The sequence below is a fragment of the Psammomys obesus genome, unplaced genomic scaffold (genome assembly GCF_907164565.1).
Source record: "Psammomys obesus unplaced genomic scaffold, mPsaObe1.curated_primary_1811, whole genome shotgun sequence".
In the NCBI taxonomy this organism is placed as follows: Eukaryota; Metazoa; Chordata; class Mammalia; order Rodentia; family Muridae; genus Psammomys; species Psammomys obesus.
In genome coordinates, this window is record NW_026591598.1 from 2,228,255 (window position 1) to 2,248,594 (window position 20,340).

At 45.4% G+C, this 20,340-nt stretch overlaps 1 protein-coding gene across 3 annotated transcripts in view; it reads left to right on the forward strand.

Moving 5' to 3' along the window:
• Positions 1-261: 261 nt before the first annotated feature.
• Trit1 (tRNA isopentenyltransferase 1) overlaps positions 262-20,340 on the forward strand; it is a 42,779-nt gene continuing 22,700 nt past the window's right edge. For 2 of the 3 annotated variants that reach the window (XM_055610902.1, XM_055610900.1), the window contains exons 1-2: positions 359-436; positions 18,154-18,251. Coding sequence is in view for 2 of the 3 variants with exons in the window: in XM_055610900.1 (XP_055466875.1) it covers positions 18,246-18,251 (6 nt within the window). In the remaining variant the exon portion in view is untranslated. Of the gene's footprint in view, positions 437-18,153; positions 18,252-20,340 lie in introns of all 3 variants that reach the window. The other variant, XM_055610899.1, reaches the window with a different exon arrangement.

Below are 20,340 nucleotides of genomic sequence, written 5' to 3' on the forward strand. Positions count from 1 at the left end.
GTATGAAGAAAACGAATTGGGAGCCTGGACGCAATGTAGACTGATATATTTTAGATGGGCTGCCATCTCTCTTTTGAGAAAGCAAGTCGGTGCGCTAGCACAGCTAGACAGTTACGTCATGACCCTCCCCAGCTTGATACCTTTGTCTTGCAGTTTCCTCCTCTTTTGCACCCTCCCTCGCTCCAGAGCCGGAGATCCACGCCGGCGCACTGGCTGTTGCCATGGGGACAGCTGCTTCGGCGCGTGCGCAGATGCCTTCAAGATGGCGGCCGCTGCGGCTGCACGAGCGGTTCCTGCGAGCTCTGGATTCCGGGGCCTGCAGCGAACACTGCCCCTGGTAGTGATTCTCGGGGCCACTGGCACTGGCAAGTCCACCCTGGCTCTGCAGCTAGGCCAGCGGCTCGGCGGCGAGATCGTCAGCGCGGACTCCATGCAGGTACTGCAGCGTGCCTGGCGCGGGGCGTGGGAACCCTGGAGGTCAAGTGCGGGCCTGCGGACTCCTCGACACCCTGTCGCGTGGCCGCACTGGGTGAACCCCGAGGCTTCGGGGGTGCAGCCGAAAGGAACCCACACCTCTAAGGGCAGACAGTGCCGACTGTGTCTTGTGACCGCCTTAGTAACTCCTCAGGCTGCTGCTGTTTCGTAGATATCACTGATAGTTTCGTTTATGGATCAAAAATGTTGGGGCTCAGGGAGGTGACGCGGTTTTGTGGCGTGGTACATTGCAAGTAAGTGGAGGAGAACGTGTAAGACGGACACGTGTCCGGTGAATTTCCAAAATTGAAAATCAGTCAGGAACTTTCGCCATAATTTTAATTCCAGCCCAATGGGATGCCACCTGTGAGGGTCTTCCTGGGCACTGGAACAATCAGAAGACCCGATTGCAGTCAGTGGCAGCCATTGGCCGCGTGACTTCAGATCATCAGTGCCCTTTATTTGAACATTTTATTTGTAAGGTAAAGGAAATGCCACTTGCCTCACAATCACAAGGCAGAGGTAATAAGTGAGTCGTTTGAGTGTTACATTGGAAGCAGGGTGGCCTGCTCTAAAGAAGGTCAGACCCTGGGAAATGCAGGCTGAGGCAGAGGGTTGTTTGTTTGTTTGTTTAATCCTTTTGTCCTCTTTGAGATGGGATGTGCAGGAGGGTAGTATTCGTCTTAGTGGGAGCCTTTGTGCGCTCTTAGAGAGCAGGTGACATTTTGGGTGAATGTGAGAAGGATTACAACAGCTGTTAGGCAAGTTCAAAGGTGTCACACAGCCAGTCACTTAACCTAAACCGATGGGCACTAACCAAAAAAGGTAGTTCATTTCCCTACTCTACCTCAGGAGGCTCCTCGCATGGTTTCTACCCCCATTAACTTATTTGTCCGTGGTAAGACCATCAGCATATACTAAAAGATGGGGTAATGCAACACATATCTGTTTGCGGCTTGCTTTGTGCCAGCTTTGGGAGATAGAGTTTGGCTTGAATCTCAGCCTGGTTTTCCCCCAACTTTAAGCTGACTTGAACAAAGATGCCTTTTGTTTCTTTCTTAAAATAGGAAGAATACCAATAACAACATTGTGATCTTGAGATGAAGTACAATATGTGAAGCACTTAGTACAACTTATGGCAAGTAATATGGTAGCAGTGAAAAATATGGCGTCTGGTGTGTGTGTGTGTGCACACGTGCTGCGCGCGTGGGCAGATAAGCCCATACTCTCTGTACTGGGGAATGTTAGTCTGGCTAAACACGATATAAGGCAGAGCTAATGAGTGAACAGAACTATTTATAGAGCATTTGCAGGTGGGTGGGTTCAGAAGAAGAGACCACAATCATGATAAGCTATTAAGTGCTATAGAATTCTTGGGAAGGGAGAAGTCAGTGAAGGTCATGGGAAGTCTCTAAAGAAAGGCCTGGGCTGGGGAGACCTCAGTTAGCAAAGAGTCTGCTGTGTAAGTGTGAGGATGGACCTGAGCTCAGGTCCCATGGACCCATACAGAGAAGCCAGGTGTGGTACCACATCCTAGCACAGGGGAATGTAAGACTGGAGGGTCCCCAGAGCTTGATAGCTAGCTAGTTTAGGCAGCTGGTGAGTTCTGGCTTCAGCAAGAAACCTTGTCTCAAAACATTAGGTAGAGAGCAGTTGAGGAAGACGTCTGGCATTGTTTTTTTCTGGCCTCATACACACACACATGCATTCAAAAAATAAAAAGGAAATGAATAAGTGAATAAAATAGATAAATAAATAAACATGAATTTTAAAAAAGAAGAGCTTGAAGTTGGGCAAGGTGGCATACGCTGTACTCTTTGATCTTGGCAAGCGGAGGCAAGAGAAATGCCATAAACCGGAGGTCAACCTGGTTTACCAAGGAAGTTCCAGGCCAGCCAGGACTACATAGTGAAACCTAGTCTCAAAAACAAAAACAAAATAACATAAATGAAGGTTTGAAAAATAAGAAAACTGGAAAGGAAGGAACACAAAAGAAGTTAGAATGGTGGAAGAGTGTATGTAGGACAGTCAGGAGACCTCAGGAGGGGGTTCCCCACAGAGGCTTTTGGGTTAGGAGATGAATACAGGGTGAGAAGCAGTGTGCGGAATGGTTGGGAGGGGCATGTGATGAAATTAGTGTGGTATAATTATAGCTGTTTGCCCTGAGACCTTGGAGACCGGATTGCCCAGGGCTTCGGTAAGGTGGAGCTGCACCAAAGGTGTCTATGGACCATCCCAGTCCTTGTGTTCTGTAACTCTGGGCTGGTGAAGCATTAGTGGAGAAGGTCTGATTGAGTCAGGAAGAATGATGAGCCCAGTGTGATACAGGAATCAGAGGTGGGGGCTTGGGAGAATGGCCAAGCTCCAAGTCAGGAAGATCTTTCGGGGAATCCAAAGGGAATTCTGTTAGGGGATGGGTATCTGGGGAGTGCTATAGAATGATCATATTTCAGGACTCTTGGGTTGATGCTCCTGCTCTTACGGAAACACGATTTGTTCTGTTTCTTTGCTCAGACCTTTCTCACATGTCATCCCTCATGTAGCAAACCTAGTCCCTTCAAACACGTTTCAAATAATCTTTCCTGTTTGTTTTGTTATTTTTCTTGAGATTGGATCTTACTCTGTAGCCCAGACAGGCTTCAGACTTGGATCAATCTTCCTGCCTCAGCCTCTGGAGGGCTGGAATTACAGGTAGGAGTCACCATGCCTAGCTAGTCATTTTAACTTACATTAATTTTGCAGTAATCGAATGGGTTCTGGTAACGAGGGTTGGGTGTTCTCTGTAGTGGCTACTGTAGTCTCAGGAATGGTTATTTACTCGCTTTGCCTAGAGGGTAAGTTAGAGTTCTTTGTCATTGTAGGGTAAGACATCAGGACACTCTGCCTTGCATAGTGCTGACAATGTGGTAAAGCTTTCATATTTTACAGAGTATTTCATTAAAGTGGTACTTTTTGTTTTTTCCTTGTGGTGCTAAGAATCAAACCTAGGGCACGCTATAGCTACAGTCCTAGTCCCAAAGAGCGTGTCTCTTGTGTGAGCACTTGTGTATGTGCAGATGTCTGTGTACATGTGCATGGGTATGGAGGCCAGAGGACGACCCTGGGTGACATTGTTTAGGTGCTCTTCACCACTTTCTTTGTTTTCGAGACAGAACCTGGTCCTTCCAGCACTGACCTCCCATATTCACATCATCATCTCCTTCTTTTTTTAAACAATCCACTCAGTCCAGTTAGCACAGCCTGCATGAGCATGGGCAACTTACCAGTGACCACAACCCCAAATTACTCCCGTCCCCCAGCAGCCATCAGTTACCAATGTCACCTCAGCTGGGATTGGTGCCCTTTGAGTTTCTCCTCCATCCACACTGGAATTTTGACTACACTGATCTTGTGCAGGTGATCCCAGGTCCTGAGTCCCTGTGTGCAGCAGCCATGTCATGTTCAGAAGACAGCAGCAGAACATTTTTTTCCATCATCCAATTCTTCTCTCTCTTTCTCTTTTCTTCCTTCCTCCCCCCTTTCCTTCTCTTATATGTGTATGAGTGTTTTCCTCATATATATCTGCACATAGAAGCAGTGTCTGTGGAAGCCAGAAGAGGGAAGCAGACCCCTTTGGACTTGAGTTAGTTGTGAAGCCATCACATGGGTGCTGGAAATTGAACCTGGAACCTCTGAAAGAGCAGCTCTTAAGCACTGAACTCGGTCTCCCCAGGCCCATCCTTCAGCTCTTCTTAATTGTCTTTCTGTATTCCCTGAGCCTTGTGGGGGTTGATACAGATGTCTTGTTCAGAGCTGCACAGTTAGCAGTCAGTTATTCTCAGCTCTTTGACCAGTTACTCATGAGTCCATGCATTGACCGCTGCCCACTGGAAAAAGAAGCATCTCTGACCAAGCTTGAGAGCAGCATTAATTTATGGAGTAAATTGGCTGGCACAGCTGCCGGCTAAAAGAGAAAGTTCTCCGAACCCTTTGGCTCCAGCAGGCTCCATTTGGAACTGTGTAGAGAGGGGCAAATGGGCGCTGTTGGTTTTTGCAGTTTTTCCGGTGTGTGGGGAAGAGGAAGCTGGCAGTCCTGTTGTGGTAGTTTTCTGGTAGTTTCTGGTAGACCTCTGCACTCCACTTGGCCTTTTCTGGTTCTCAGGTGCTCGCAGGCACATTCAGAATTGTACATTTGTGACTAGAATGTGAAGATTAAATTTCCTTTATTCTTGAGGAGTATTAATATATGAAAAACATAGATGATTTTTGAGCTTGTGAACTGTGTTTAGCTTTAGAGTGTGTTTAATTTTGGGTGTTCATAACATTTTCTCTCACTCCCAGTTGGAGAACTTTGATCTGTGTTTGACTGAGTGATTGAATGACTGACAGATTTTTATGTCTAAGCGCATATATACAGTAAGATATCCATGTCCTGTCGACTGAGGACGCAGGTCCAGCAGTTCTTCATTTCTGCCTTTTTTCACCATTGTGCGCTGTTACAACTAGAGCTCACGTTCTAGCCAATGGAAGGAAGAGGAGCTTTTTGTTATTTTGTTTTTTAAAACAGGGCCTTCTCCCTGTGTAGCCCTGAACTCAACAATCGTGCCTACCTCAGCTTCTCAAATGGAGATCCTACTTAAAAATAAGATTTATTTTATGTATGTCATTTTTAAAATTTTATGTATGTATGCTTATTTTATGATGTTTGCTTACATGTATGTATATACACCATGAGCATGCATTGCCCTGCAGAGGCCAGAAGAGGGCAGTGAATCCCCTGGAGCTGGAATAATTAATGATTATGAGCCACTCTGTGGGTGTTGGGAACTGAACCTGGGTCCTCTGCTAGAACAAGTGCTCTTAACCTCTGAGCCATCCCTCTGACCCCTGGAGGAACTACTTTTAGTGATTTAATGGGATTTTATAAATACTTAAACAAAATGTCTTTTTGAAGACAAGGAAGGTCTGAAGTGGCCCGGGCTGTTTTCTGACTCAGTATGTAACTGGAGAGAGGAGAGGATGACCTTGAACTCCGACCTCCTCATCTTCCCTCTTCTTCCTAAGTGCTGGGGTTATAGATATGTGCTACCACATCTAGGTTTATGCTCTTTATTTTACTTTTATTTGCTTTTTGACACAGGGTTTCTCTATGTAGCCCTGGCTGTGGAACTCCCTCTGTAGAACAGGCTGGCCTTAAACTCAAAGATTCTCCTTCCTCAGACGAGGCTAGCCTCAAACCCAGAGATCTGCTTGCCTCGGCCTCCTGAGTGCTGGGATCAAAGGTGTGCACCACCAGCACCCAGCAGCTTTACACTCTTAAAAAACTAAAATTATTGCTATGATTTTATGTGGATGGGTGTTTTGCCTTCATGCATTTGGGGGGGGGGTTGTTTTGTTTTTTGAGACAGGGTTTTTCTGTTTAGCCCTGGCTGTCATGGAACCCACTTTGTAGACCAGGCTGGCATTGAACTCATGTAGATCTGCCTGCCTCTCGATCCTGAGTGCTGGGACTAGGCTGCATGCATGGTTGGGCACCACTTACATGCCTATTGCATGTGGAGAACAGAGAACAGAAGAGGGCATTGGAACCCCTAGGCCTGGAGTTACAGATGGCTGTGAGCCTCCGTGTGGGTGCTGGGAGTCAAGGCCAAGTCCTCTGGAAGAGCAGCAAGTGCTCTTAGTCACTGAGCCATCTCTCCAGCTCCTAGGCTTTATCCTCTTAAAAAAAAAAAAAAAAAAAAAAAAAAAAAAAACCTCTGTGTAATAATTGTGTGTGTGAATGTTTCATGTGTAGGGGTGCCCGTGGAATCAGGAAGAGGGCCTCAGGTTCCATGGAGCTGGAGTTACAGGTTGTTGTGACCTGCCATGTGTGTGCTGAGAATTGAACGCTCATCTTCTCCCAGGACAGTGAGTGCTCTTAACTGATGTGCCATCTCCTGAGTCCCTCAGTACTCTTCTCAAATCTCTAGAGTAGCATGAAGTAGCTATTATTTAACAGTTCATGGAGTGTGCCCAGGATCTGTTCTTGAGCGTAGTTCTCTACTTCTCCTGTCTAGTAATTTTCTTCTTGAGATGAGGCGACATCTGTAGGATTTAGTCACAGAGAACAGTTCTTATCCTAATGCCACTCATCCCTCATGGAATATGCTACATTTTGATCAGGATCTAAAATGTTTGTTAAGATTCATAATACAAAGCCTGGTTAGGCAGTATACAACTGTGAAGACAACACTTGGCAAACAGAGGCAAAAGGACCAGAAATTCAAGCCGTTTCCAGCTATCTAGTGAGTTGGAGGCCAGGGCTGCATGAGATTCTGTCCCAACGTAACACCAGGGCCATTGAGATGGTTCATCAGTAGCAGTGCTTGGCCGTGCGCTTATGGGCCCGAGTTAGATCCCCAGCGCCAGCATGGTGGTAGGAGAGAACTGACTTCTGAAAGTTGTACTTGACCTCCATACACATTCTGTGAACTCCTCTCCCCAAAAGTATGGTTTAAAAACAAATCACCAAAGAAGAGGTTCGTAGTGTGGATCATGGTGATGTGTGTCAGATGGAGCAGACTAGTGGCCGCTGGATGTGTTGTTAGGGGATAAAATTTGGTATAGCTAAGAAATAGAATTGAGCATCAAGATGAACAGTTTATTGAGACCAAGGAGAAACGAAGTTTTTTGGGGAACCCATACAGCGCTGGAAACTTCCTTGTTGACAGCCACAGATGAAAGGGAAGCAAGTGGGGAGTGGTGATTAGAAAGGCTTTTCAAGTTTCCAAGTAGAGTTTTAGTTTATTTTTATTTGTTTACATTTTGAGATGGGGTCTGGTTGTATTATCCAGGCTGGTTTTAAATTCGTAGGCTCAAGCAATCTTGTGCCTCAGCCTCCCAAATAGTTAGACAATAGTTTCTGTAACTATTATTTTGGCATTTTAATATTCCACTTAGGTGTGCTCCTTGGCTGTTTATATTCAGAAATGCTCCAGTAATTCAACAAAATTGTAAATTTTCTTTCGTATAAACACAGAGAAACCCTCTCTAGCCTTGGCTGTCCTGGACTCACTTTGTAGACAAGGCTGGCCTCAAACTCAAAGAGATCCACCTACCTCTGCCTCCTAGAGTGCTGGGATCACAGTTGTGTGCCATTGTGCCTGGCCATCTTTCTTTTTTAAAGATAGAGTCTCACTATGCAGCTTTGACTGGTCTGAACTCATTCTGTAGACCAGGCTGGCCTCAAACTCATAGCTATCTTCCTGCCTCTTCCTGAGTGCTGGGATTAAAAGCGTGTGCCTTCAGCTAATTCTTACTTATTATAGTAAGGATTTATTTGGGTTTTTGTTTGTTTTATTTGAGACAGAATTTCTCTGTAACAGCCTAGCTATCCTGGAACTCTGTACACCAGGCTGGCATTGAACTCAGAGATCTGCCTGCCTCGTCTCCCAAGTGCTGAGCTTAAAGGTGTACACCACCACTGCCCAGCTTGATTGATTGATTTGTATGTGTTTTGCCTGCATATATGTAAGTATACCATCTACATGCAGTTCCTGTAGAGGCCAGAAGAGGGCTCTGGATTCCCTAGAACTAGATTTGCAGACAGTTGTGAGCCACCTTGTGGGTGATGGGAACCAAACCCAGGTTCTCTGCAAGAGCAGCAAATGCTTTTAACTACTGAGCCACCTCTATGGCTCCATTGTTTTTGAGACAGTTCTCACTGAACCTGGAGCTTGCTGGGTTTTGCTAGACTGGCCAGTGAGCCTGTCTCCATCCCACCCAGTGCCATGTTATAGATGTGTGCTGCTCCAGTGACCTGTACACGGGTGTTGGGGAGCTGAACTCGGGCTCTCATGGTTGCTTAGCAAGTACTGTAGTCACTGAGCCATTTCTCCAGCCCTGTTAAACACTGTCTTAGTTGATCTCCCTTCCTTCCTGAGCTCTCACAAGTTTCATAAACCAGACTGTCTTCATTCCCTTAATCTTTCTTCCTTTAACTCCTGGTGGGGTGTCTGAAGTGTCAAGATCACTGTGCTACTAAATCTGGTTAGACAGACCTACCTTCCTTCCTTCCTTTCTCTGTCTGGATGGTGCTAAGGCTTGAGCTTGGCTTATGCACCAAGAGTTGTGTTCTGAGCCGGAGCCTCAGCCTTTGTCTTCAGCAGTCTTCGAGTTGTACTTCTTCTGTTACCCTTTATCCTTACTTAGCCATAGGGTCTATCCTAGGTAATTTTTTTTGTCCACTTGACGTGAGTTAGAGTCATCTGGGACGAGGAAACCTCCCTTCAAAAAATACTCCCACCAGATTGGCCTGAGGTGCGTTTTGTCGATTGATGATAGAGGGCCCAGCTCACCCTGGGCAGCTGCATCTGAAGACTGGAGGTCTTAAGTGATGTGAGAAAGCAGGCTGGACAAGAGCGAGCCAGTAAGCAGCACTTCTCCGTGCCTCGGCATCAGCTCCTGCCTCCAGGTTCCTGTTTTCACTTCCGTCAGTGATGGAGTGTGACATGAAAGTTACATGATGAAATAAACCCTTTCCTCTCCAAGTTGCTTTTGGATATGGTGCTTATCACAGCAGTACAAACCCTGGGTAACACAGGGTCATCCATGGCAACCATTTATAGGGCACTGACTTTTTTAGGGAACACTGTTTTGATAAGCATTGAATAAGTAAGTGTTTTTATGACACGGCTCATTTCTGTAATCCTTGCACTTGAGCTGAGGCAGGAGGATTCCATGAGTGTGAGGCCAGCCTGGAAGAGGAAGGGAAGGAGGAAGAAGGGAGAGTGGAGGGGAAGAAGTGAGTACTGAACGTAAGCACTGAGGCGAAATAACAACGCGCTGTTAAGGTTACAGGTCTGAAGTGGGGACCTTTGTCTTGAGAGTCTGATAAACAATGGCTTGAGCATCCATCATCCGAAAGTCCTGCTTTTCTTCTGGTTTAGGTGTGTGATTTGTGGGGTGGTGTGTCAGAGTGACTCTTTGAGAGCTTATTGTCTTAGGGATTCCTTCTGGGTTCTCTTAGGTATTTTTGTGTAGCTCTGACAGAAGTGACCCTTCTGAAAGTCTGCTTTTTTTTTTATTCTAAATCCCTATAGTTGCTTAGTGTGTAGAAACATAAATATTCTCATTCAACAGTGAGAGTCAGAATTCAAAGTGAGGCCAGTAACACAATCCCTGCTTTCCAGGATGGAAAAACTGAGGTACAGAAAGATTAAAGAGCCACCTAGAGATCATACTGCAAGACAGCTGCACACCTGGAAATTGGATCTGGCTCTTCAAACTCATTTGCAGAGTCTGATCCAGTGCAGGAAGGCGATACTGAAGGTCTTCCTTTCAGGCTGGCTTGTCATCTTGGCATGCAAATCCGGGGTAGAATGCTCCCTCTTCAGAGACTGCGAAACCTGAAGGCAGTGGCTGAGCATGTGCACTGCCTGCCTGAAAACAGAACTGCCGAGTGCATGCTGCTGGGAGAAAGAGTTCTGTGTGGGTGTGTAGAGAGGAAATATCTCTGAGGCCTTAATTCTTAATGCTGCAGGGAGTCCCGGGGAGAAGTAATATCAGACATAGGAGCACAGTTCCCTTTGTGTTTCCTCAGAGCTACAGGAGAGAAGCAAACGACTTTTGGCAGACGACTAGTCAGCAGGCTCTGGTCAGCTAATAGATGTGGAACTCTGTGTTCTTTTTGTCTGCTTTGGGGCATGATTTAGGAACAGTGTTTTGTACTAAAGGACTGTCTGTCTGATAGTGCTCAGGGGAGATCTGGGAGGCACGGGGAAAGGATATGAAAGGAGAGATGGGATGCTGCCTCATAGTGGCTTCTCAGGACTCAGATAAAAGGCACACAGACATGTTAACCAGGAGAGAGATAGGGCTACCCAGAGCTCTTTATCACAGCTGGCAGACAGTCTTTAAATGGCTAAACATAACAAGAGGCCATGAAGGAAATTTCAGATGTTTTTGATTCATGCAATGTGTGTGTGTGTGTGTCTCTATGTGTGGTGTAGACAATAGCTTCTAGCTCACTTGGTTGACTTCCATGTTAAATACAGTTTTATTTTGTGTAGGTTCTGCATATATGATCACTTTTTGCTTCTCCAGGGAGACCACTCCACATTAGAAAGGAGAAGTGACTACTGGCTAACTGGGAAACCACAGGCAAGCACAGATGAGGCTTGAGATCCGGGCTGGTGAGCTGAGGTACTGCCCTGATGCTTCAGTGGCAGTTAAAGTGCCAGAGATGGCTCACCACAGGCCGGAACTCCAGCTCCAGAGGCTCCAGTACCCTCTTCTGACCTTTTCCTGCAGCAGCACATGTGTGCATATACATACGTGCATGCAAAACACTCATAACATAGAATAACTAAACCAAAAAGTTATTTTTTAAAAAAGAAAATACCATAGCGAAGGCCATTGCATTGTCTGCTATCTCATTAAAGTACATGTTCTTTTATACTTTCTGGAATGGCTGGCCACCATCTGGCACAGAGGATTCTTGAGGGGCAGTTGTAGGAGGTGAAACTAAAAACACAGCCCCTAGGAACAAATTGTCGAGGCCTGTAGAAGCCATGCATGTGGTTTGGGGTTTCAGCAGGGAAGTGAGAGGCACTCTGGCAGCTGAGTGGAGAGGGAGCCAGCGGGGTCTACAGCACTCGCCTGTAGAACTTTTTAGAGTACAATGATTTTGATTCACTGATAACTGAAGTCTGTTTTTAGGTTTCTCTCTGTAGCATACTTGCATTTTATTAAAGAACAAAGGCCAATTGGTCCTCAGATTTTCACCCAGCTTCATCTTGGGTGATCTGGAAATAATGAAGTCATAGTCTCCTCGTCAGATGCTAAGACTCAAGAATTTCTTGGTAAGGTATTTCAGATGCCTTTTAGAACTGTTTCTCAGAAACAACTGTGATTTTATATAACGTATGTACTTTGTAGTGTAACTTACTCCCTGAGAAGAAGTCTCAGTAATTACTCCTTTGAGACCAAAATTAACAAGTGCAGTGCTGTGTGCAGTTTTATTTCTAGTAGAAGTTAGTAATAAGCTCCTTTTGCTTTCACTTGAGTGTGTGTGAGAGTACAAGCATGCTGGTTTTGAACTGTCATCTTCCTGCCTCAGCTTCCCAAACACTGATATTACAGGTGTGCACCACCAGTTTCCCCACTCCCCATCTGGTTTTAGTTACAGGCAACATGCGGTGGGCGTGGGTACATGTGCCATGGCAGTCATGTGACATCAGAGAACAGCTTTGTAGAGTCACTTCTCGTCCTTCACCTTTCTTGTTGAGACAGTCTGTTTCTGCCCAGCCACCATGTCCTCCCGGAAGGCTGCCCTCCGTCGCCTGTGAGTGTCTCCTGTCTCCACTTTGGGATTAAGCCTACAGGGTGTGCAGCTTTTCACATGGACTCTGGGAGGATCCGTGTAAGGTTGTCGGGCTTGTGGGGCAAACACTGTTAACCGCTGAGCCATCTGCGCGGCCTTGTCTTTGTGGTTTTGAGACAGGATCTCACATACTCCAGATTGGCCTGGAGCTTGCCCTATAGTGCCCACCACACCCTCTAGTGAGGTGCTGAGGAGCAGGTACAGCCTGTGCACGAAGGCAAGCGCTCTAACTGAGCTACATGGCCAACCCCAGTCAGCTAGTGTTTAAATCCGCATATTATAAAGTACTTAAACTTTTTTTTAAGTGTATGCAGATGTACCAGTGTGTGCGTGCGGATGCGTGTTTGGAGGACAAATTGTGGGAGTCATTCTATCCTTCCACCATGTGAGATTGGGCTGAGGTTGTCAGCTTTGGCACAAAGCCCAGGCTGGTCTCAAAGATGTAGGTATCCTCCTGTCTCAGTCTTGCTAGTGCAGTCAGGCAGCTTTTGGCTGCTTATTTTTGAATTGGGTTGTTTGTCTTTTTGTTGTTGAGTTGCATGTATTACATTTTGATACATGACTGCTGTGTTTCTTTCCAGAAACAGTGGTGTTGCCTCCTCACCCCTCCCTCCTCTTCCTCTTGATAATGCTGTGTTATCATCTTTCATTCTTGTCAGTCTGTGCCTGCCTTCTTTTTCAATACAGTAGGCTCAGGTGTCTTTTCAAGAGTATATTGGCCTTTTGTGTTTTTCTGCTTTTGAATTTCTGTTCTTTTTGTTAGTATTTGTTTGTTTATTTGTCTTTTAGACTGGTTTTGTCTGTATAACAGCCCTGGCTGTCCTGGACTCACTCTGTAGGCCAGGCTGGCCTTGAACTCACAGAGGTCCGACTGCCTCTGCCTCCTGAGTTCTGGGATTAAAGGTGTGCTACCACCTGCACCACTACCACCTGGCTGAATTTTCTGTTCTTATTATTGAGCTCACTTCTGTATAATGATTTTCATTTGTATGTTTGTTGATTTGAGACCTTTCTGGGTATTATCCTTGTTTTGTTGTTATTTGTGTATGTGCTGTGTTTTTGTGTTTTTGAGATGGGGTCTCATGCAGCCCAGGGAAGCCTCAAACTGACCAGAGCCAAGTCTTGAACTCCTTATCCTCCCACACCCACACCCACTTCCCAAAGCTGGGGTTAGAGATAGGTGCCAGGACAGCTGGTTGGTATTGTCTTGTGCATTCCGTTTTTCAGTCAGTCACTTACTCCCACCCCCTTTTTGTCATAATTTGCATATTATTATAGCTTAATATCTTTTTAAAAAGAATTCACAGCTAACTTTATAATTGTGAAGTGGGGGAATTTACAGGACCCACATCTGTACCCTCAGCGTTTTAGAGGTTTCCACACGAGATGCATTTGAATTTGGACCAGCCCGTGCTACATAGTGAGCTTCAAAAAAGGGCTGGGGCTCCCCTACCTATTTTCCTTTTTCGTTCCCTTTCCTTGGGGTTTGTCTTTGACAGTATTCTATTGCTGTGAAGAGACACCATAACCAAGGCAATTCTTATAAAGGAAAGAGTTTAATTGGGGCTGGCTTACAGTTCAGGTTAGTTCATTATCAGCATGGCGGGAAGCATGCTGGCACATAGGCAGACCTGGTGCTGGAGAAGGAGCTGAGAGTTCTACATCTTGATTCACAGACATCAAGAAGATGAGCATTCACGCCTGCACGAACACACACCGTTGGGCCAGTTGTGCCTGGCTTGAGCATCTGACTCCCCAAAATTCACCCCCAGTGATACACCTCCTTCAACAAGGCCAAACTTCTTAATCCCTACTAACATCACTCCCTAATGATCAAATGTTTAAATATATAGCCGACGGGACATTCCTAGTCAAACCACCACAAGATTGTCTTCACATTCTTGTAGGCAATAGCAGGTGACCATGAGGACCTTCTTTGTCAACTCTCCTGCCCCATCCTCTCCCCTTGCTTTGCCTGTTTCTTTCATATCTTTTTTTTATTTTCTTTCTTTTCTTCGCATATATATGTGTTTGTAGTGTGTTCACATCTGTGGGCTGTTTAGAGGCTCAAAGTTGATGTTGGGTCTCCTCATCCTCTCTTTACTTATTGAGGCAGGCTGAGCCCGGGGCTTGCCAGTTGTGGCCGCTCTAGCTAGCCAGCTTGCCCAGGATCCTATCTTTGCTGCACACTTCTGCACTGTCTTTATGTGAGTTTTGAAAAATCCAAACTCTGTTCCTCTTGCTTGTGTGCTTTATCATAGAGCCATTTCCCCAGCCCTCCTCTCTCCTTGTGTATACCCACAGCTTAGCACAGCACTCGAGTGTGCTTCTCAACCTTTGCTGTACATGAGGGTCACAGGGTCATTTAGGAGTGTCAAAAGCACTTCTTCTGGGTTACAGCAATTAGCAAGTGTCCTAGTAACTGTTGACCAACTTTAAAGGCTAGTATCTTTAATTTACAGATCTCAGTTGTTACTCTGAGATCTTCTCTTACCTGGTTTGTTTACCTGGAAAGCTGGGTTTTACTCTCAGTCCCACTACTCTATGTAGGTATAACTTTGGACAAATCATGGCTCTATTTGGGTCTCCACTTCCTCTTTGGGTATGTTAGAATGGGAAAATGTCCTGGGTTAGAGCAGCAGCTGTCAGTGTTTTGTTAAGAGCCATTAGTAAATACTTTAGGCTTTAAGGGTCATACGTTGTCCCAGTGTCCAAAGCCCCTTTTGTTATTGGAGCTGTCAGGGTCAGATAAGAGCCTGGACTGTCGCAGCCCTAACAGTTGGGTTTAGCCACCTGCCTTTTGTTTGTTTATTTTTGAGATAGAGTCTTTCTGTGTAGCTTGGAACAGTCTACGTAGATCAGGTTGGCCTTGAATTCAGAGATCTGCCTGCCTCTAGCTCCCGAGTGAGGGCTCTGACCAAAGGTGTGTGTTGCCATGCCTGGCACCCATCTTTAATAAGCCAGTTAAACAGACAAGCACAGTGAAAAGCCTGGAAAGCACATTTATTCAACGTGGCTATATTGGGAAAAGGAGCAGATAAAGAAAGGGGTCCAGTGACACTCTCACCCCCACCCCTGTTCATCTTTGAGGTCTTGACATGAGGTGTAGGTTTGAGTAGCGTGTAAGAGGTCAACATCCTAGTCAAAGTGTGGTGCTGCTGTCTTGTCACTGTCTCAGCTTCAGTCTCTGCTGCAGGTTGTTCTGACAAGTTGTCAAAACTCTGAAGTGTCTTTCTTAGTTCCTCATCTGGTGACACTAGGGTTCAGCCTTTTCCTTCTCCCAGCATGAGATTCCTGGGGAAACTCCATTTCCTTAGGGGCCAGTATTTCAATAGTCTGATAGCCAGAAGGAAGGCCCAGGAGTTTGTTTAGCCTGGCCATGAGTTGCGCCAAGCCTGAGGACCTGAGTTTGATTCCCCAGAAACCACGTGGTAGAAGGAGAAAACTAACTTCTGAAGTTGTCCTCTGACCGCCAGTACTTTCCGGCCAGTTACACTTTTAGCTTTGGTACATTGTGGTTCTTCCAAACACTGGCCAGGAGGTTCACCTCCAAGCGCCAAGGAGAATCATGTTTAATCACCAGTAATTAAATATATTAAACATAATGTCATGTAATTAATGTAGTATTTACCGTCTGCTGGCACTGTTCTAAACATTTTACATATTAACTAATTATCAGAATACTCAATGAAGAATGTAGATGCGTTCATTATCCTCACTTTACAGATGTGGAAACTTAAGGCAAAATAAAAATTAGATACTTAACCTGCCAAGTGAAAATTCCAGCTGGGTAAGCAGCCAGTTTTTTTTTATTTATTTTTGTTTTGTTTTGATTTTTCAAGATTGGGTTTCTCTCTATAGTACTGGCTGTCCTGGAACTTGCTCTGTAGACCAGGCTGCCCTGGAACTCAGTGACGCACCTCCCTCTGCCTCCCTAGTGCTGGGATTAAAGACATGAACCACCACGCCTGGCCCGCAGCCGAAATTTAAAGCTGACAGTCTGCTCCTTTATACTGTATGCATAACTGCCTTCCCTAATTCAGACACATACTTCCAAGGAATGCAGCTACTCAACTATCATGGAAAAGGTCAGAAATGGCCATCAGGCCTGGCCTGGGGAACTTTATCTGCACACAAATTATTCACCATGTCTGAAGCTGCACTTAAAAAAAAAGATTTAATTATGTCTGCCTGTGTACCCATGAATGCATGTACTGTGAGTCCAGGGGCCTATGAAGGCCAGAAGGTGTTGTATCCCCTGGAACTAGACTTAACAGTGGTTGTGACCCACTTATGGATGCTAGGAACTAAATTCAGGTCCTCTGCTAGAGCAGTGCTTGGTCTTAGCTGCTGAATAAACTTTTCAGATCAATTTTTGCTAAACAAAGCTAAAAGTCTTAATTGCTATGCTTCTGTAGCACAGTCATTATAACTAAGAAAAGTTGTAAATTTTAAAATTAACCTTTTAAGAAAGTGAAGTGGCTGGGCACAGTGGTACACGCCTGTAATCCCAGCACTAGTGGAGGCAGAGGCAGGCGGATCTCTGTGAGTTTGAGGCCAGCCTGGTCTCCAAAGCAAGTCCAAGATAGCCAAAGCTACAAAGGGACACCCTGTCTTGAAAAACCAAAAAAGGAAAAAAAAAAAAAAAAAAAAAAAGAAAAGAACAGAAGAGAAAACAAAGAAAATGTTGTTAGCTGAGAGATGAGCCCTTTCCTTGTCGAGCACCTGCTTAGTGAATTTGATAAAATGAAATCATTTTTTGTAGGTAGACCAGTTGGCCTAAGCCAGTAATCCCAGTATTGGAGATTCCCATGGAAGAGAATAGTCACAAGATGAGGGATGGCCTGGTCCACATAGGGAACACCAGGTCAGTCAAGGCTAGACAGTGAGACCCTGTCTTATGAAACAGAACAAGCTGGGTAGTAGTGGCACAGTTCTTTAATCCCAGCACTCAGAAGGCAGAGGCAGGTGGCAGCTAAGGGCCAGTCTGGTCTACAGAGTGAGTTCCAGGACAGCCAGGACTACACAGAGAAACCCTGTCTTGAAAAAAAATCTAAGTAAACAAATTAAAAAAAAAAAAAAAACCCAAAATTTCTGGTATCAATTATTTTTTAAAAGAAATTTTTTTAGCTGGGCACAGTGGCATACACCTATAATCCCAGCACTCAGGGAGACAGAGGCAGGAGGATCTTCTGTGAGTTTGAGGCCAGCCTGGTCTACAGAGTGAGTTCAGGACAGCCAGGACTACACAGAGAAACCCACCCTGTCTCAAAAATAATAATAATAATTTTTCTTTTTTTCATCTTTATATGCCTAGCCCCCTCTCCCCCCATCCCATCCCCTGAAGCTTAGACTATTATTTTTTTTAAAGATTTATTTATTATGTATACAATGTTCTCCCTGCATGTACACCTGAATGCCAGAAGAGGGCACCAGATTTCATTATAGATGGTTGTGAGCCACCATGTGGTTGCTGGGAATTGAACTCAGGACCTCTGAAAGAACAGCCAGTGCTCTTAACCTCTGAGCCATCTCTCCAGCCCTGAAGCGTGGACTGTTGTCAGGCTTGATGGTAAACATCTTTTCCCGCTGGGCCATCTCACTGGCCTGTTGAGATAAGTTTTAAAATTAGCATGAGTTGGGTATGATGATACACAGCTTTAATCCCAGCATTTATGAAGCAGAGCAGGTGGATCTCTGTAGGTTTGAAACCAGCCTGGTCTACATAGTGTTCCAGGCCAGCCAGGGCTGTGGGACTGGGGAAAACCAGCCTGGGGCATGAGTGAGGTTGAAGCATGTCCAAACCCTTTGAATCTCTGCCTGAGTTTGGCATTTGTGAGATTGTTCCCCCACTGCCCAGGCTTGTATGTTCCAGACCTTTGTTCCCACTTCAGCCCCTGCCAGCAGGTCATGCAGTCCACTAGCCAGGTTAAACTTCCTCTCCCCTTATAAAGTCATGTCTAGCAGTACTTAGAAGTCTTCCTTATGCAAATGAGGCATCTCCAGCACCCTGGCCCCAGTTAATGATTCACCCCAAAAGCCCCTACCTACCCACCAAAAGTTTAAGTAGCCTTTGTTTCCCCCATTCAAGGAGCTGCCTCACTGAAGCTGCCTCCTGAGAGTCTGTTCTCATTATGCTCACAGCCTCTGAGGTCTCGCCTGCTCCCGGCAGGGAAATGGAAGCACAGAGCTACATAGTGAGACCCTGCCTCAAATAAATAAATAAAGAAAGAAATAAAGAAATAAGAACTGTTATGGATGATAGTTGAGGTAGATAGAGAATATGAGGAAAAATAGAGGTACTAGGAATCCTTTAACATTTTTGTTTTATTACCTAGGTGATTCACTCAAGAACAAGAGAAGATAACAAGTTCATTTTCTGGCATGTCCAGTTTCTGGGGCCTGTGTGGGGTGATGATGGTGATCAATAATGAAGGTAATAATACTAGCTAGCTAACTAGCTAACGTTTATTGGCTGCCTCTAATGGAAGGCCCTATTTTGTATGCTTTTGTTTATATGAACCATTTCACTGTGACAAGAACTCTTTGAGGGTAGGTTTAAGATCACCCTTGCTTGGTGAGTGGAGAGTCTGAGGCACAGTGGGTTAAATAACTTGTCTGAGCTCATTTCTAGTGAGTGGCAAAGTCAGACCCTTGGCCAGGCAGTCGGAACCCTATACTGTTGATCCCTTTGTTGCACTGTGGACAGCTTTCGTTGAGAGGGAAATGTCCAGTTCCATGTGCAGGTTTGGTGCCACAAGGAAGGCATAGGCAGCAGATACAGGCTTGGGAATTGTCGACACAAAAATAAATGTAGAAGCCATGGTATCCAGAGAGGTTTGTGAAATGGGAGGCACATGCCATAAAGACTGCCGTTTGTCAGTAGTGCCCCCTGGTAGGCTTTGCAGATAGGTCAGTGGCTTGCTTCAGGAAAGGATGCTGAGGAAGAGCCAGTGAGCTGAGAAGAGACCCCGGGGAGAGTGGTGCTGCTGGAGCTGGAGGAGAGCAGTTTCTGATTAGAGTGCTCAGCAGTAGCAGGTGTCTGCTTTTTCCGGACCTTGTTTTGGAAGTTGAGTTAGCAGTGTCATATTTGGCAGGCAGGTTCCTTGTGACCTCAGTGAAAGACATTCACAGAGCACTTGAAGGTGGGGGCAGCAATCAGAGAAGGGTGGTGGTGACTGTATTGGTCTGTAAAACCGAGGCTGTAGAATGTTAATTCAGAACATGGCGGTTCTGGCAAAAGATCATATCCAAAGACCTTCTAGGTCTGTGTGATCCGGCTAGAATAGAAACATGCCTTTAATTCAGGATACAGAGGCAAGCGGTTCTGAGTTCAAGGCCAGCCTGATATAGAGCAATTTTCAAATAAAGAAAAGCTTAGGTCCAGCTGTGCTGGTATGCACCTTTAATCCCAAACAATGAAGGTAAAGTTAGTTTGTAGAAGGAAGCACCCATCTTTGAAAGTGATGTCTAATTGAGTGGCAGAAACAGTGATTAATCAGAGAAAGACTTGACAGAATAGGATCTACCCAACTTTCAGAAGAAAGGGAAGCTACTTGAGGGGCAATGAGAAAGAGGAGGAGGCAGTTTTTACCAGGACAGTAATAAAGAGACACGATGCAGAGAGAACTCAAGTGAAGACTGAATGAGCCAGAGGATGAGAAGGAGCCAGGAGATTAGAGCAGATTCCTGGCATTAGTTTGAGACCAAGCAGAGCAATTCAGAGGCTGAGAGAGAAGCCGGATTGAATAAATCAGCTGGGAGAGGAGGGTGAGCCAGAACAGCTGAGTTGAACCAGCCAGCCCAGAGCTCAGGAAGTACAAGAAAGACTCAGTTCATTTAGCAGTAAATCTCAGAGGCTGCAAACATTCTAGGTTAGATTGTATGGAGTTAGACTGTATGGAGGCTAGAAGCTTCCAGGACTAGGCCTAAGTTAGCAGGAGGCAGTGAGCCTCTGAGACTGAACCAGGCAAATAAAAGTTCCTTTTACACGAGGCTGTAGGTCTAATGTGAGGAGGGAAGAACATGGTTGGAGGACTTCAGGATCTGATTTGGAGTAGGAAGGAAATGAAGTCTAAAGGGTCAATAACTGGGAAGTAAAGAATCAACTTAGGGGGCCACGGCCACCCTGTGTTTCTGCCCTCCTTGGATCTAGACCCTCCTGGTTCCAGAGCAAGTGCCCTTAGCCGCGAGCCATCTCTCCCACCCTAAACATTTTGTTTATTTTTGAAACTTCTTACTCAAGCCCAGGCTGTTCTAATTTTGATGTATAGTTCAGGCTAGTATTGAACTCACAGCAGTTCTCCTGCCTTAGCTTTCTCCCATTTTTTTAAAGATGTTTTTAGTCAGGTGGTAGGTGGTGGTGCAAGCCTTTATAATCCCAGCTCTAGGGAGGCAGAGGCAAATGGATCTCTATGAGTGCCAGGCTAGCGTGGTCTACAGATTGAGTTCCAGGACAGGAAAAGAAAAGAAAAGAAAAGGAAAGGAAAGGAAAGGAAAGGAAAGGAAAGGAAAGGAAAGGAAAG